This window comes from Eptatretus burgeri, chromosome 6 (assembly GCF_056783735.1).
Source record: "Eptatretus burgeri isolate ZD-2024b chromosome 6, Ebu_testis_v1, whole genome shotgun sequence".
Lineage (NCBI taxonomy): Eukaryota > Metazoa > Chordata > Myxini > Myxiniformes > Myxinidae > Eptatretus > Eptatretus burgeri.
In genome coordinates, this window is record NC_140966.1 from 90,452,131 (window position 1) to 90,468,462 (window position 16,332).

The following is a 16,332-nucleotide window of genomic DNA, read 5'->3' on the forward strand; positions in this document are numbered from 1 at the left end:
TCTGAGGGGATGGGAATTAAAAAAGAGAAAGAAATTAAACAACAGGATGAAGACTCGGCTGTGCCTTGACATCTGTAAAATAAAATAAAAGTTAAAGTGGAGAAAAACCAGAACACCTGACAACCAGCACCTGAACATAAATACTTCTTGAGATGGTTTTGCTCATTAAGGATTGAAGGATCATCGTTTTGGTAGTTTGAAAGGTAACAAGTCAGGTAAAAATGAGGAACCAGGAAGGACCGTACTCCAATACACACGTGTGGCAAGTAGGCTGGCGTTGGCGGTGCCCAGAGGGTTGCTAGCAGAGCAGCTGTAGTTTCCGTAGTCATGCGAGGTCACATTCTGGAAACTCAACACTGAAACGCGGCCTTCAGTTCGAATCCGCAACCCGTCCAGACCATCCATGAGCCTGGGAAACCAAGGAATAGCCAACCGGTTAGAATAATGCATTAGTTGAAAATTATTTGTGAAATTCTTCATCAGTCTGACCTATTATTATTTCGTATGCAGCATGTGAGGCCTGGTGTTGGCTTAATTGCTTGAGTGTTGAGCTTCGGATCCTCGGGTCTTGAGTTCAAATCCCATTTAGCTGTTGAATTAATACCAGGTGGGGTTGACTCAGCTTGTTATCCTTCTGAGGTCGCTAAAATGAGTACCAGCTTGCTGGTATCCTGCGTCGGAGTGGTGACCCATCCAGGATTGTGTCAAATAGCCCAAGAGACTGCTTAGGCAGCACCACTGCTCTGCACAGAGTATGGTCCCAATGGATGGATGGATGCAGCCAGTGGCTGCTGGTTGCATCATTTCTGGATGCATGGCTGTGTTGCTGATGCAGTGCCTCCTGTTATGAGTAAGCTGGTACTCATTTTGACAGGCTATCAACCCACCTGATGTTATTTAAGGGAACAAAAAGGTCTCAAACTCCAAGACCCAAAGATCTTGAGCCAGCCAACTTAACCATTACACCAACACCAGGCTTATATCGGTCTGACTGAAATGGTCGAACATGAGAAAAAAAGTTGCAGTCATTGTCAACATTTACACTTGTAATATTATAGAGGTTGTACGTAACTGTGTGTTTGAATGGATACTCCGAGCAGCAATTTAATTCCAAAACACAACTTCGAGAAAAACCAAGGTAACAATTTTTAACATTTCTCTTTTACTGTCGAGAGTGCATGTAATAATTACATATATTGGTGGAATAAAAACAACAGCATGCTTTGTTAAACTTTCATCCCATTTGGTGCTGAGATAATGTGTTCACGAACCAGAACGCACGTTACAGGAAGGCAGTGATAACGGCAAATAAGTTATGCATCAAACCCCTTCAGCACCAATTCATTCAGCCAAGTAATTCCATCAACACGAATCCATGCTATTCAGCATGGCACACCAACAAAAGAGTTATGGATCAGGAGTAAGGATGGTGGAGCCTCGACAGCGGAAGCACCAGGTGATGAAACTGACCAACGTGACGCAATAGACCCAGAATAATCTGCTGAACAATTTTGATCCACACTTTACTTCCCAAGAGCAAAGCGGCTCCAAGTCCAGAAACAGACGACAGAAAATCAACAGGAATCTTCTCCAGGGAACCGCTATGCTCGGCAATACAAATTAGGCAGCAGCCACAGGTTTCAAATACCTGGTCAAGCAGTAAAGTAAAAATCAATAATGTGTGTGTGTGTGTGTGTGTGTGTGCAGGTTTGATTTCCATCATACATGGAAGAGGCATTCGATTCATTTTTCCCGACACCACCTATTTTATATTATGCATTGTGTTTGAGCGTTTCACCCACCTTAGCACTCAAACACAACGCATGATATGATATTGCAAAAGTGCTGGTGAATGAGGGATGCCGAGGCAATAAAGGAGTATAGAAGGGAATCAACAGTTACTAAATCACAGTTGTACAGGAACAATTAATATAGCTTCAGTGGAATTGGTGTATTTTATTTGCTTTTGCATTTTTTGCTTGAAAATATGAGATGAGAGGACGGGCTGTGCAGAGTGACACATACAGCAGTGTAAATTGATTAAGCACTGCAGAATGACAAAAAAACAGGAGTGTGTGTACTCCGGGCTCAAGTCCTTCATGTGATAAAGTTGGCAGCTGAGTTTTGTTTGAGTACGCAAGATTTTGTAATTTCTTGACGGTGCGGACGATAACTCACCTACTTTTTTGGCGAAAGACACCGTGGATTATTTGATGTCTACCAACAAATGATAGCAGACGGGACACGCGGTTTAACGTCCCATCTGAAGGACGATGCGATTTACAATGCGAACAACACCCTGCCTACGAAGCACCAATAAAACAATTCATATTCGGATCAGGAATTGAACCTCGACTACACAGGTCAAATGGAAGGAAGACTGACAAAGACCCCACGACCTTCAATCAAGCAAGACATTGAGAATTACTAGATAGGCAAAGCCTGTCCGCGTCCACTTTGTACTTGAAAAAAAACTTTACGAAAACAACAGCTACCACGTACACACACAATATATATATATATATATATATATATATATATATATATATATATATATATATATATATATATATATATATATATATATATATATATATATATATATATATATATATACATACATATATATATATATATATATATATATATATATATATATATATATATATATACATATATATATATATATATATATATACATATACATATATATATATATATACATACATATATATATATATATATATATATATATATACATACATATATATATATATATGTGTATATATATATATATATGTATGTATATATATATATATATATATATATATATATGTATGTATATATATATATATATGTATATTGTACATTTCATTCATTTGTGTTCTTTATATTCTCATATTAAATGTTTGTTGAAGATTTGATGACAAAAAACAATTATGGCCTGGACGGACACACACACACACACACACACACACACACACACACACACACACACACACACACACACACACACACACACACACACACACACAAACTACAATATCCCATCTCCTGCTGCACAGGGGAGGGAGATAAGTGAACACATGGTTTCGTGGTGGCTTGTTTGTGAGGACACTTGACTGGTATCCCAGAGGTTGGAGTATCAAATCCCCAATACAGCTGAAGGCAGCAGTTTTAAGCATTTGGTTTCTCAGCTTGAGGAAGTTAAATTAGTTTCAGAAGAGCTGTTGACCTCTAATTGAATTGTTGGTAAAAACCCAGTTGGCTCATTAACCTTAAGGTTTGAGGCAATCTGCCTGCCCCACCTGGTCTGGACTAAATATAATACTCATCCAATCATTGTGATCGACTCTTATTTATTTGTAGATGAGTCCACTCATTTGTCGATGAAGAACAAGGAAGGGGAAAAAAACGACTCTTCCCTTGTCAGAGGATGAAAATTCTGAACGATTATATATTGGTCTGACTTTTCATCTCCTACAACTTAAGAAAAAGGTGGAAATTAAAGTTAAATTCAGAGCAAGATGGACAGTGTAAAGTACACTTTTACACATGTAGACGACAGTATATCAAACAAACAGTTTCAAATGGAGCACCGCGCTGCCATCAGAGCATTTAAATTGCATCAGATGTGGTAATAACTTTGAATTGCTGCTCCCAGCTTGGCGGCTCGATGACAGAAGACGCCATTTGCATTTTTGCCGCCGATAACCCAACCCCGTTTGGAATCCTTTGCTGGCATGAGCAACTTGCTAGATATTTTTTTTAATCTTTGGTAAAACTCAGCCAGTGTCGGAATCGAACCGCCAACCACCCATAATTAGTGGATGCTCTAACCATCCATGCCACCGAGTCTAAGGTTCTACCCATCCTTCAGAAAACTCACATGCAACTTAAAGGGATGCTTTGGTGAAAAATTTGTTGCTACCATGATAATGATAAATTCCTGTCCTTTGAAATATGACAAATCAAAAATGCCACACATTAATAACTGATTTCGATCATACAGGGTAGATATTCCCCCAAAAGAACTTCAAATTCGCCGCCGTTTGGGCAGCTCTGTCAGTCACCATCCTGGAGTTCATCAACCAAACCAATCAGTGGGCACTATGTCACCCGTGCTTGATGTCAGACATTTCCTGATCCAGATGCGTGTAAAGCAACTCCCGTAAACCTCCATCTCTCCATCCACATGGCTCATGAAATTCAACCCTATTCCTTTGAGCCGGAACATTCTGACACAGAATTGACTGACGGTTATGAGGAAATTTAAAACAGTGACCATGATACAGAGCCAGAGACCGTCGAAGATCCAAGGAATCACCTCGAAACTAGAGTCGGACAAGCTGCGGACTGGTGCTTGTGTGGCCTGTGTCAGCCATGACCGACTGCTTTGGAATGTCAGTGTTGCGAGTCATCACGTGGGACAGACAAGAAGAATGAAATAGCTTTACCTGAATGATGTATTACAAGAACAGAACGTTTGTCCAGTGTTTGTTTGGTTTATGACATCATCGATATCACGCTGCTGCTGATGGGTCAGGTGTTTCATCTGCTGTCTCTGACAATGCAGCTTCTTCCATTCGGCATTCATTGAGAACCTTCAAACATCGAGCACCTCACGTTTTACATCTATAACCTGATTCGTCAATGTTATTAGCTCCATGCAAATGCACCTTGGCAACCCAAACTGATATAAATTAACATTATTAATCTTGTGAATACCTCATATCCATCTCAGACCAACATCAATGGCCAAAGGCAAACAACAAAATGCAATATTTGTGGGACAAGGAAACACAGTAAATGAAGACATTTTTATCATTTACATATATAATGATAAATATATCCTCCTCCTCCTCCACCTCCTCCTCCTCCTCCTCCTCCCCCTCCTCCCCGGGTTGCTATGGTTCACTCCCTCTTATCTCTCCTTATGTTCGTTCATCCCCTTGTTGATTTCACGGGTTGCTCCACTGTCGGTGCATTGCCTTCTCTCTGTGACTTTGCTCCTTCCTGAGCCACAACTTTGTGGACAAAATGTGCAACATCATCTTTAAGTCTTTTATATGCAGTCCTGTACTGTGTACGAGTATGCACGTGTTATGATTACCTCGACCCGACGTCGTTGTCTCTCCTGATTTTCTGAAACCTTTCGTGGTGGTGCACAAGCCATGTGCTCAAACATGGATGGGTATACATCATCCATCAGGGTCAACTTGGTATTGGGGGTACAAATGTGGTGCTATAAAATACTTGGGGTCAACGAACAGAAACATCTCCTTGAAGTGATGTTCACAGATACGGGCTGACTTTTCTGGCGTGTGGAGCAGTTTCATAGTGGACAAGGAGACTTTGATTGAGCTCCTTTTACCCCATGGTAGAGAAAAGAATGAACATTTTGGATGCGATTTCTCAGTCCTGGTACAGCCTGGAGCGCAGAAAGTTGGCATCGTTTGTTTGGTAAAAGTGTCAACAGTGGCAGCTGTGAATGGCCAAGGGGGATTAAGCACTCGTGATGTCACACCCAAAGTTCAACGTTACAGCTGCGATCTCCAAGTTCAACTCCAAGCTGCGATCGCTTCTGGGTTTTGACACGAAGTACTAAATCGTGACATAAATTGATATAATCGATTTTGGGATGTTTCTTTTAATTACGGATCGCCTGCAATACTTTCCAGAAGTGGTCTATATTTCAAAAATACCGGTTTGTCATAAAGCAAGTTTTAGCAAAGTATCCCTTCAAAGCTCCTGGTGCCATCTTTGTCCAAATATCCTTATCCTTGATGGTTCGTTCTACAAAGTTTTTGAGAACGTCCCTGTAATCTTTCAATTGAGCAATTCAGTAAATTCCTCTCTTGTCTGTTCAAAATTCCTGGACTATTCTGCCAAAACAGATTTTGATAACATGATTACTGTGGACAAAATATGCTCCAGCCTTACATTGGCTGCTCTTCTTTGTCAGTTTCTGCCCCTGATAATTGGTTTCTACCGATGATGAACAATGAAAAGTCAACAAGGAACCATCTTAAAAGAGGCTGAAACAGATGTCTGTTACAGTCCCAACAGAAGGATGCTTTTTATGCCAACAACTTAATGTTGACATCTTGATTAATTAATCTTCTCAATCTCATAATTATCTTTATTCTACCTGATATCTTGCATCAGCAAAATGAACTCAGTGTCACAATCCACATAATGGACTGTCTTCATCTCTTTATATCGACACTGTATATATATATATATATATATATATATATATATATATATATATATATATATATATATATATATATATATATATATATATATATATATATATTATATATATAAAAAAAAAAATATATATATATATATATATATATATATATATATATACATACATATATATATATATATATATATATATACATATACATATACATATATTGTTACGGTTGTGGAAATTCGCATTACACCATAAAGAGTCCTCAGGTGAGATATATCGGTAAGTTCATGTGGAGTTAGCCCAAACCCGTTGTATAAAGGGAATATGTGCGATTCATCCGGGCTGCGACGCTTTGAGTTAGCCATTTTTCTTTCTCTATTGTTATTTTCAACCATTAAGCCACCAACAACACAAACAGCCACTACCTTTACCTTCACAACTCCATCCCGCAAACATCACTTCACCACCATTCCCAAACGACGCCCGCCAACCACCAAACCACCACAGAAAACCCCCCACCACCTTCGCCTATCTCCTTCTCCACCATCGACCACACCACCAGTCAACACCAAATGTCGTGCTGTCCAGGGCCCGTTCGGCGATTGGTGCCGAACGCATCGAGCCGCGAGCGCGAATGGCGGCCTTTGCGAGGGAGAAATTCGGATCAGGAAGGCTTCACGCCCCCTTTTTCTCCGTCCAATGGGCGAGCGTCGGGCAGTATGGCCCCGCCTCCAAGTGCGATGAACGTGGATTTTTTTACGAGAGGAATTCGGAGCAAAAGAGGTTCACGTCCCCTTTTTGCCGCACCAATGGCTGAACAGAGGGTGGCGTGGCCCCGCCTCCAATCGTGTTTTGATCCTGAAATTTGCATATAGGCTCCTCCTGCGGCCTATAAAGACGCGAGCATAAGGCGATTCACGGAGTTCGTGCGGTTGAGTTGCAGGCGGCTGGTCAGGGCGAGTGAAGAGTTCAAGTTCGAGTCAAGTGAAGACGGCGGTCGGCACGAGGTTGTGGTGTGGGGGTCGCTCGTCTCGTCGCGGGGTCCAAGCCAGCCAGCCATTCCCCTCTCCCTGAGCGTCAGCAATCCCCCCCCTACCTCCATCCGCGCTGAGATAGTGCCGGGGGCCCCGTTCCTCCCCCACCCTAAATGTGGTGCCAACAAAACTGCTTGTGCGGAGCACGCCGGAGAGGGTTCGCCGACCACGCCAAGGGCACGGAGTCGGGGCGCAGCTGCGCGAACATTGCGGCTTGCCCGCCATCGTGTCACGAGGACGCGGGTAAGACCTTCTCGGTCACGTGGACCTGGCCGTTCCTCCAGGATCCACGCACATTTGGTCCACGGACCTGTCTGCCTCCTTGCCTGTGAGGGTGGCTTTCTTTCCTTTGCTTTTTGTATGAGTGATGTGGCGCCGAGTCCCGACAAGTAGAGCTATATAAGTGTTGTAAATAATTGTCCTTTTATTCGGTCGTATTGCATTTGCTTTTGTTGCATCTTGTCTTGACTGTAATATACGTGCCTTCCGTGTTTCCGTAATAAATGTGCATTGCTTGTTGAACTGTTTCCTGCTTTGCTTCGTCTCCTTCCTTTTATTGAATCTCCGTCTTGCATCCGTAGTGGATTTCAACATCCTGGGAATTAATCGGAACCGTCAAGGCCGAGGATAACTCCGCTCGGTTATCCCTGTAATACGGAATGAACTGCTTTAGCGGTTCGTGTCCGGAGTCGGCCTGTGGCGTGGTACAACTCCTCGGTATGCTACTCGCGCGAGTACTTCGGTAAATCGACCATTCGGCGATCGGACCCTATTTTGCGCGGGTTGAATGTGGACTGAGTTGTGGTGAGGTTAAACCCCCACCCGTGACTGGCTCCGGGCAGTAGTTCCCGGAGGGTCACGACTGAATTGTCCGTTCCGATGGGCGAGGCGGCCGCTTTTGGCTACATGCAGTCGTTCGCATGCCGATGGGCACGAATTCGCAACACTGGTGTCAGTGAGCGGGAAACAAACTCTCCTGTCTTCAGGCTAAATTCACGGGAATCGGTTCAGGGGTGAGTGGAGCGACCCCCCCGCCCCCAAATTACGAGAAGGCCAAATTAATCTCTTACGAGAAATAAGATGGAGTCTCAAGGCGAGCGGGTGCCGGGGGTATGAGATATGTCTTTTAATGTGGAGTCCATGGCCCGGGATGGTTCTTTTTATAAACTCGCCGCTGATGTTGATCCATGGGGGAGCTCACCCTATTCTGAGCATGAACTTTGCCGGCAAACTGAGTCGCATAATGGCGGCACGATCGCACCTCAGCGCAGCACGGAGCAAGCGGCTAATTATGGCGCGCGAATTGTGTGACACGAGACGAGCGCTCCCAACAGCCATTTCAAACAACGTGGGCATGGCAGGCGAGGCAGGCGGACATTGGCGGGCTTTGGAAAGAATTGAAGGAAGAATGGAAGACCGAGCTCGAAAAAGAAAAACGGAAACACGAGCTGGAAGTTAAACAATTAAAGAAAGAACTATTGGAGAAGTCAAGACAGGCCAAGGAACTAGAGAGAAAAGTGGGGGAAATAGAATTGAGGATCCATAAGTGGGAACAAGGGATGAGGGAACAAGGGACGAGCGAGCTAAGTGAGAGAATGGAGGAGGAGCGAATTAGTAACTCCCGGGATAGAAAGCGCATGGAAGAAGAATGAAAAAAAAAGTTAAAGCAACTAAAGGGAGAGGTAGAAGAAGGTATTCGGGAAAGGAAAAGCTTGGAAGAGGAGGTAGCAAGAGAACAGGAATATCAGGAACAATTGAGAAAAGAAGCAAGCTTGGATTATGATGAGATGAGCAGGAAAAGGGATGAGATGTGCAAGGAAAGGGATGAACAGAGAGAGGAAAAATGTAAAAAAGTTGATGAGATACTGGAGCACAAGAACAAAGAGACGGAATTACAAAACGAGGTGGAGATGTTGAGAGAGAGGAAAGAACGGAGACAGAGAATGAGATGTTGAGGGACCACACTGAGCAGATTGAACAATTAGAAGCCAAAGCAAAGTCGGAGTGTGTGGAGATGAGAAAGGAATTAGAAAAGAAAGCTTCTGAGTTACAGAAACACCAAAACAAAGAGACGAAATTACAAAATGAGTTGAGGATGGTGAGAGAAGAAAGAACGACAGCAGAGAATGAAACGTTAAGGAACCACACTGTACAGATCAAACAGCTAGAAGCGAAGGCCAGATTAAAGAATGAGATGCAAGAAAGAGTAATGATGGAAGAACGAATGAGACAGAAGAAGGAAATCGACCAATGGAAGGAAACCACGAGATTGCAGAATGAGGAACAAGAAAGAGTACTGAAAGAACAAAGATTGAGAAAGGAGAAGGAAGTCAGACAACTGAAAGAAATAACGAGATTGCAGAATGAGGAACAAGGAAGACAGTGGAATAGGCAATACAAAGAACAAGGAATGAGGGACAGGGAGTGAAAGAAATTAAAAAAGAAAGACAAGAACAATTAAAAAAGAAAGCAAGGTTGAGGTATGCAGAGATAATGGAAGAGCAACGACTGAAACAGGAAAAAGAAATCAACCAATTGAAGGAAACTATGAGGTTGGAGAATGAGGGACAGGGGTGAAAGAATTAAAAAGAAAGACAAGAACAATTGAAAAAGAAAGCAAGGTTGAGGTATGCAGAGATAATGAAAGAACAACGAACGAAACAGGAAAAAGAACTAAGCCAATTGAAAGAAACTATGAGATTGGAGGCTGAAAAGCATGAGGAACAGTGGGAGAGAAAACAAAAACTATACGAGTTTGAAATTAACCAGCTCGAGGGGAGAGCAAAATTTGAGTCAACGGAGATTGAAAAACTCCGGAAGGAGAACGAAGAACTCAGGAAGTTCCGATAGGAGGAACGACTCAAAAGGAGTCAGGAAGTAGAGCAATACAATAATGTGGGACGTGTGACATCACCACAAGGAGGAACGTTAGTGGTGCGGGACTTAATTGACATCGCTCGACGGATGAAACAACGATTGGGGCGGGCCCTGATAAAGGAGACACAAATAAAAATGGAGACGAGGGAAGTAACAAAGACAAAGAAGGAAATGAAAGTATTGCCAGAGACACGGGAGATAGAGAGTGAATTGGACGGGGTTAGTGACGAACACACACACATTGAGGTAGTGGAGGACCATGAGGGGGAGCTGGCGGACTGTCTCGTGACCCGGTGCAAGCAGCTGGATGGCCTCCTTCGGGAACAGAGGGAGACGCTATGCTCCCTTGAAGTTGATCGCGAACAGGCGGGTTCGGTCGTGTCAAGCGAGTTCGAGGGGGCGAGTGCTGTGGACGGGTGCACGTGCAGCTTGGGAGGTATAGAGGCCCCGGGAACCCTTGTGGGGACGCGAATCCCCAGTGTGATTGTCCCGGTGTGTGTGGTGAAAGGTGTGAGTGTGCCCCTGTGTGTGAGTGCGCCCCCGTGTGCGAGTGGTGTGGTGGCAAGTGTGCCGAAGTGCATGCTTCCCAGCACGCCATGTGTGGATGAGGCACCGTGTATGAATGTCACCGCGTGTGCGAGTGAACGGCCGAGTGCAAGGGAGACCGCGTGTGTGAGGTCGCGGTATGTAAGGGAGATGACGGTTGGCATGTGGGAGCACGCAGCCTCGTCTCCCGGAGTGAGTGTCATGGAATGGAGTGTGTGTCGTGACACGCAGGTGTGCGTGGGTCGAATGGCGACGACGACGGCGACAGGGGCACAAAAGCCGAGTAGCGGCCGTAGATGTATTGGGGACCGTGCCGGGTTTACCCAGCAGCGAGCGCGAGGTCCGTGCTGTGCAACGCACGAGGCTGCCACGTGCGCGCTTGCGGGAGTGAAACCTGGTCCGGAAACGAGCGCGGTAAATGTTGCCGATCCCGCGACGGCCAAAAGCTAGGCAGGATACGGATTTGGACCGGAATGGTTCTCCGCGCGAGCTTGTGTTAAGCTCCAACGGGCAGAGCACATGTGTTCGCGTAGGGAACCCCTCGAAATGCAAGGCTTGGTTTTTTAATGCGCAGGGTGGCGTCATGGCTGCGTGTGGGGTTGGAATCCGGCAGGAGGGTGAATCCCTGCTGGATGGTACCGTCCAAGAGGGACGAGGGACGCGAACAGCTGCCATGACGTCACGCCCCAGGTGCGCGGCTGTGAATTGCCGCGTAGGTGCGCAGGTTGTGAGTTTCCGCGCTGGTGCTGCGCATTTAAAAAAAAAAAAAGCAAGCCTCGCTTTGGGTGAACAGGATTCCCTGGCAAGGGGTGGAAGACCCCTTGACCGGGGCACAGGATGGCACTAGCTAGGGAGAAGGGTTAGCTTAGCTAGACCGGCTTCATGGGACAAGGGTAAGTCCTCATGGAGCCCGTGGAATGGATTCGGTAGAGGGATCCAGTGCAGATTTAGATTGGGAAATGGATTTTTGGGATTTTCAGAACAGTGACGACTTTGAGTGTGTAGAGGGGACGTAGCTTAGCGACGTAGGTTAAAAGGAACATGCTGTATGGTGAGGGACGACGTGGGAGCACGAGTTAGTTAGGGGATGGAGTGAGCAGGGTGGCAGGATTCAGCGATGGAATGTGAGTTGAAGAGCGGAAATGTACTTGTTGGGTGAGTGAGGCCAGCAGGTCTGTGTGCATGGAGTGATTGTGGAATGCATGGTGTGATGAGTGATTGGGGGGAGGAGTGATTCCTGCCCAAGGGACCCCGGGGTCAGTGTCGAGTGAGTTAGCAGGGTTAGTTAAATTGACAAAATGGAGTGTGTTTTGCTGTTGGTGGGAATGTAGGCTCGGAACCTGTTTGGAGGGGTGCAGGAGCCCTGTTGACGGGCTGGGAGCGTGGCTGCGAAAGGTGAGTATCGCTGAATGGGTACCCTGGGCAACGGACTCGTCGGCCACGGTAGGTCAAGGGCCCATGGGGGAGGGGCGGGATTGTGTAGTGGGCACGGGTGCACCCACATGATGCGAGGGCCCGGGGCGCCATTAGCCGCGTGGGCAGTGTCGTGGGCACGGGTGACCCCCGGAAAGGGGCCCGGGAAGCCAGCCTGCCACGTGAGCGTTTCAGGGGAGTCGCCATAGAGGGCACTCCCCGGTGTTGAGGGAGCTGGTAGGCTCGGAGGCAGTGTAGTGCTCGGGGGGGCCATAGCTGGAGAATCGGCAGAGGGTAGTGCCTGCCAAGGGAGCCACGCGTCCCAGCCATGAGTCCGTGTGAGGGCATGGAAAGAAAATTGGGGGGCGAGGCCCAAAATTGTGAGGACACCAACACAGGCGACGGGAATCTTGGTTGTTAGAACCGATAGCTCAAGCGAGAGGCACTTGTTGAAAGCCCTGGGGTAGTTTAACAGTTAAATGGATAGGGTAGATTAGGAGATGTACCCCTCCGCACCATCCATCCCCTCACTCTCGTTGTGGGCCGCTGGACCCACTTTGTGTTATCGATCGCTGAAGTCTGGGGAGGCCATCCTGAGGCTTCGTTGGGCCTCGGCACAGGACGCTAGTTCTCCCTTATTCCCCTCCGGGAAGGGAACGTAGGGGTTGGGAGTAGGCTAGATGACAGGATAGGTGAGCCGAACAAAGACAGTAAAGGGGGTTAGGGGACGATTTATAGTGGGAGGTATAGAAATAAAAATAAAAACCAAAAAAAAATAAGGTGGGGCTAAATTGGTTTTTACAAATGAAGGGGGTGGGTATGGACAGTGACAGGCAAAGGCGATAGGTGGGAGGGAAACAAGTAGGTAGGTCCGAGCCCGCCTTCCGAGTGGCCAGCACCACCGCACTCCCTCCACTGACCTCCATTTCAAGGCAAAGGCTGGCCAACTTCATCGGCTGGCTGTGTTTACTTCAAGGCCTGTGCCGGTCAGCTTCACTGCCGGCTGTTTTTACTACAGCGAACTTGTCATGCCATGCCTTGCCTGCTGCCTTTGCCATCCATGCCTACTGCTCACGTCATTTTTTGCCCCCGATCTATTTTGCATTTGCCCCTGCCCCTTGTTCATTGCCATGTGCGCCAGGATCGTCGCGCAGTTTGCAAGGACTGTCCTGTTGGCAGCTACAACACAGGCCTGCAGTGGCGGCCCGTGCGCCGGTTGACTTTTGACTTTTTCTGCCTGCAGAGTCCATTGATCCTGGGCCATGGTTAGTGTAAATTTTGTAAGGATAAGGTGTGATGTACTGTAAATATGAGTGCACCCCCGGCATGTATGTCTTAGCGCCGGCAATTTGTTTAAGTCGTCTGAATGAGTGGGTTTGTTTAGTTAGTTACTCAGCCCTCAGGTTATTTATGTTGGGGACACGAATACACTGAATGTCGCACTCAGGGATCCGAAGGTAAAACGTACAAGGGGAGAACTAATCATGATGGCACACGAAAATTTGACGACTCGGTACGAGTCTGTAAAAAGGGGAGGGGGTAGTGTTAAGGTTGTGGGAATTCGCATTACACCATAAAGAGTCCTCAGGTGAGATATATCGGTAAGTTCATGTGTAGTTAGCCCAAATCCGTTGTATAGAGGGAATATGTGTGATTCATCCGGGCTGCGACGCTTTGAGTTAGCTATTTTTCTTTCTCTATTGTTATTTTCGACCATTAAGCCGCCAACAACACAAACTGCCACTACCTTTACCTTCAAAACTCCATCCCGCAAACATCACTTCACCGCCATTCCCAAACGATGCCCGCCAACCACCAAACCACCACAGAAACCCCCCCACCACCTTCGCCTATCTCCTTCTCCAACCATTGACCACACCACCAGTCAACACCAAACATTGTGCTGTCCAGGGCCCGTTCGGCGATTGGTGCCGAACGCATCGAGCCGCGAGCGCGAATGTCGGCCTTTCCGAGGGAGAAATTTGGATCAGGAAGGCTTCACGTCCCCTTTTTCTCCGTCCAATGGGTGAGCGTCAGGCGGTATGGCCCTGCCTCCAAGCGCGATGAACGTGGATTCTTTACGAGAGGAATTCGGATCAAAAGTGGTTCACGCCCCCTTTTTGCCACACCAAAGGCTGAACAGAGGGTGGCGTGGCCCCGCCTCCAATCGAGTTTTGATCCAGAAATTTGCATATAGGCTCCTCCTGTGGCTTATAAAGACGCGAGCATAAGGCAACTCGCAGAGAGTTTGCGCGGTTGAGTTGCAGGCGGCTGGTCGGGGCGAGTGAAGAGTTCAAGTTAGAGTCAAGTGAAGACGGCAGTCGGCAACGAGGTTGCGGTGTGGGGGTCGCTCATCTCATCGCGCGGTCCAAGCCAGCCAGCCATTCCCCTCTCCCTGAGCATCAGCAATTTCCCCCCCCCCCATCCGCGCTGAGATAGTGCCAGGGGGCCCTGTTCCTCCCCCACCCTAAACGTGGTGCAAACAAAACTGCTTGCACGGAGCACACTGGAGAGGGCTCGCCGGCCACGCCATGAGCACGGAGTCGGGGCGTAGCTGCGCGAACATTGCGGCTTGCCCGCCATCGCATCACGAGGACGCGGTTAAGACCTTTTCGGTCTCGTGGAACTGGCCGCTCCTCCAAGATCCATGCACATTTGGTCCACGGACCTGTCTGCCTCCTTGCTTGTGAGGGTGGCTTTCTTTCCTTTGCTTTTTGTATGAGTGATGTGGCGCCGAGTCCCGACAAGTCGAACTGTATAAGTGTTGTAAATAATTGTCCTTTTATTCGGTCGTATTGCATTTGCTTTTGTTGCATTTTGTCTTGACTGTGAATACGTGCTTGTCTGTGTGTGTGTAAATAAAGTGCTTGCTTGTTGAACTGTTTCCCGCTTTGCTTCGTCTCCTTCATTTTATTGAATCTCCATCTTGCATCACGTAAGGGGTTCGTAGTGGGTTTCAACATCCCGGTAATTAATCGGAACCGTCAAGGGCGACAATAACTCCGCTCGGTTATCCCTGTAATACGGAACGAACTGCTTAAGCGGTTAGTGTCCGGAGTCGGCCTGTGGCGTGGTAGCACTCCTCGGAATGCTACTCACGCGAGTACTTAGGTAAATCGACCATTCGGCGATCAGACCCTATTTCACGGGGGTGGAATGCGGACTGAGTTGTGGTGAGTATATATATATACTCACACACACACACGTGACTGGCTCCGGGCGGTAGTTCCCAGAGGGTCACGACTGAATTGCCCGTTCCGGTGGGCGACGCGGCCGCTTTTGGCTACACGCGGTCGTTCGCACGCCGGCGGGCACGAATTCGCAACAACATATATATATATATATATATATATATATATATATATATATATATATATATATATATATATATATATATATATATATATATATATATATATATACACACACCATTGTCTGTCTGTCTCTCTCTCTCTCTCTCTCTCTCTCTCTCTCTCTCTCTCTCTCTCTCTCTCTCTCTCTCTCTCTCTCTCTCTCTCTCTCTCTCTCTCTCTCTCTCTCTCTCTGGATGGCTTTCTTTGTTCCTGATGTACAGCCATATCTTTGAAGTTTCAAACTCCAAACTCGGGGTACAAATACAACTGTGTGTGTGTGTGTGTGTGTGTGTGTGTGTGTGTGTGTGTGTGTGTGTGTGTGTGTGTGTGTGTGTGTGTATGGTACCATAGGCTATGTGGCCGCATGGGCGGGGGGGGGGCACACATTTTCTATGTAAATATGTACCGTGTAGCACCATCTGATGGTGGTGGCAGAGGGTATTACAATTTCCCTTTTTACCTGGGAAATGCTGAGGTTAAAGCACTCTTCACACAGTAAATTTGTCCTCCTGCCCTTCCCACCCCTCACACAAAAAAAACAAAGAAAAAATGTAGGGTCCTGTTAAAGCCTGTCATCATGTTTGAGATATTTCTAGTAGGAAGAGACATCAGGATGAATGGGGATGGCAAAGGGGGAGGGGGAGGGGCACGTGAGGACGGGGAAGGGGGTGAGGGGTTAAAGCACTCTCTGCATGGGTAAATTTGTCTTCCTTTCCTTCTCCTTCTCACCCAAATTTTTTGGCCAACACGACGACCAATTGGTCCATCAGCAAAGCGATGGGTCGGCTTTGATAGTAAGTGATACAGGGAATTTGTCAGATATGTTTTGCTCCCTTGGATATTAACTGGAATGGCATTCTTACTCGATAAAGCATTGTCCTGAAAATCACCAGCATTTCAC

The 16,332-nt window shown here is 46.6% G+C and overlaps 1 protein-coding gene across 3 annotated transcripts in view; it reads right to left on the reverse strand.

Annotated features, from left to right (window-relative positions):
- Positions 1-16,332, reverse strand: part of LOC147025309 (limbic system-associated membrane protein-like) — a 176,310-nt gene that overhangs the window by 63,808 nt on the left and 96,170 nt on the right. For all 3 annotated transcript variants that reach the window (XM_085886172.1, XM_085886171.1, XM_085886170.1), the window contains exon 8: positions 258-409. In XM_085886172.1, coding sequence (XP_085742298.1) covers positions 258-409 — 152 coding nt within the window. The remainder of the gene's footprint in view (positions 1-257; positions 410-16,332) is intronic.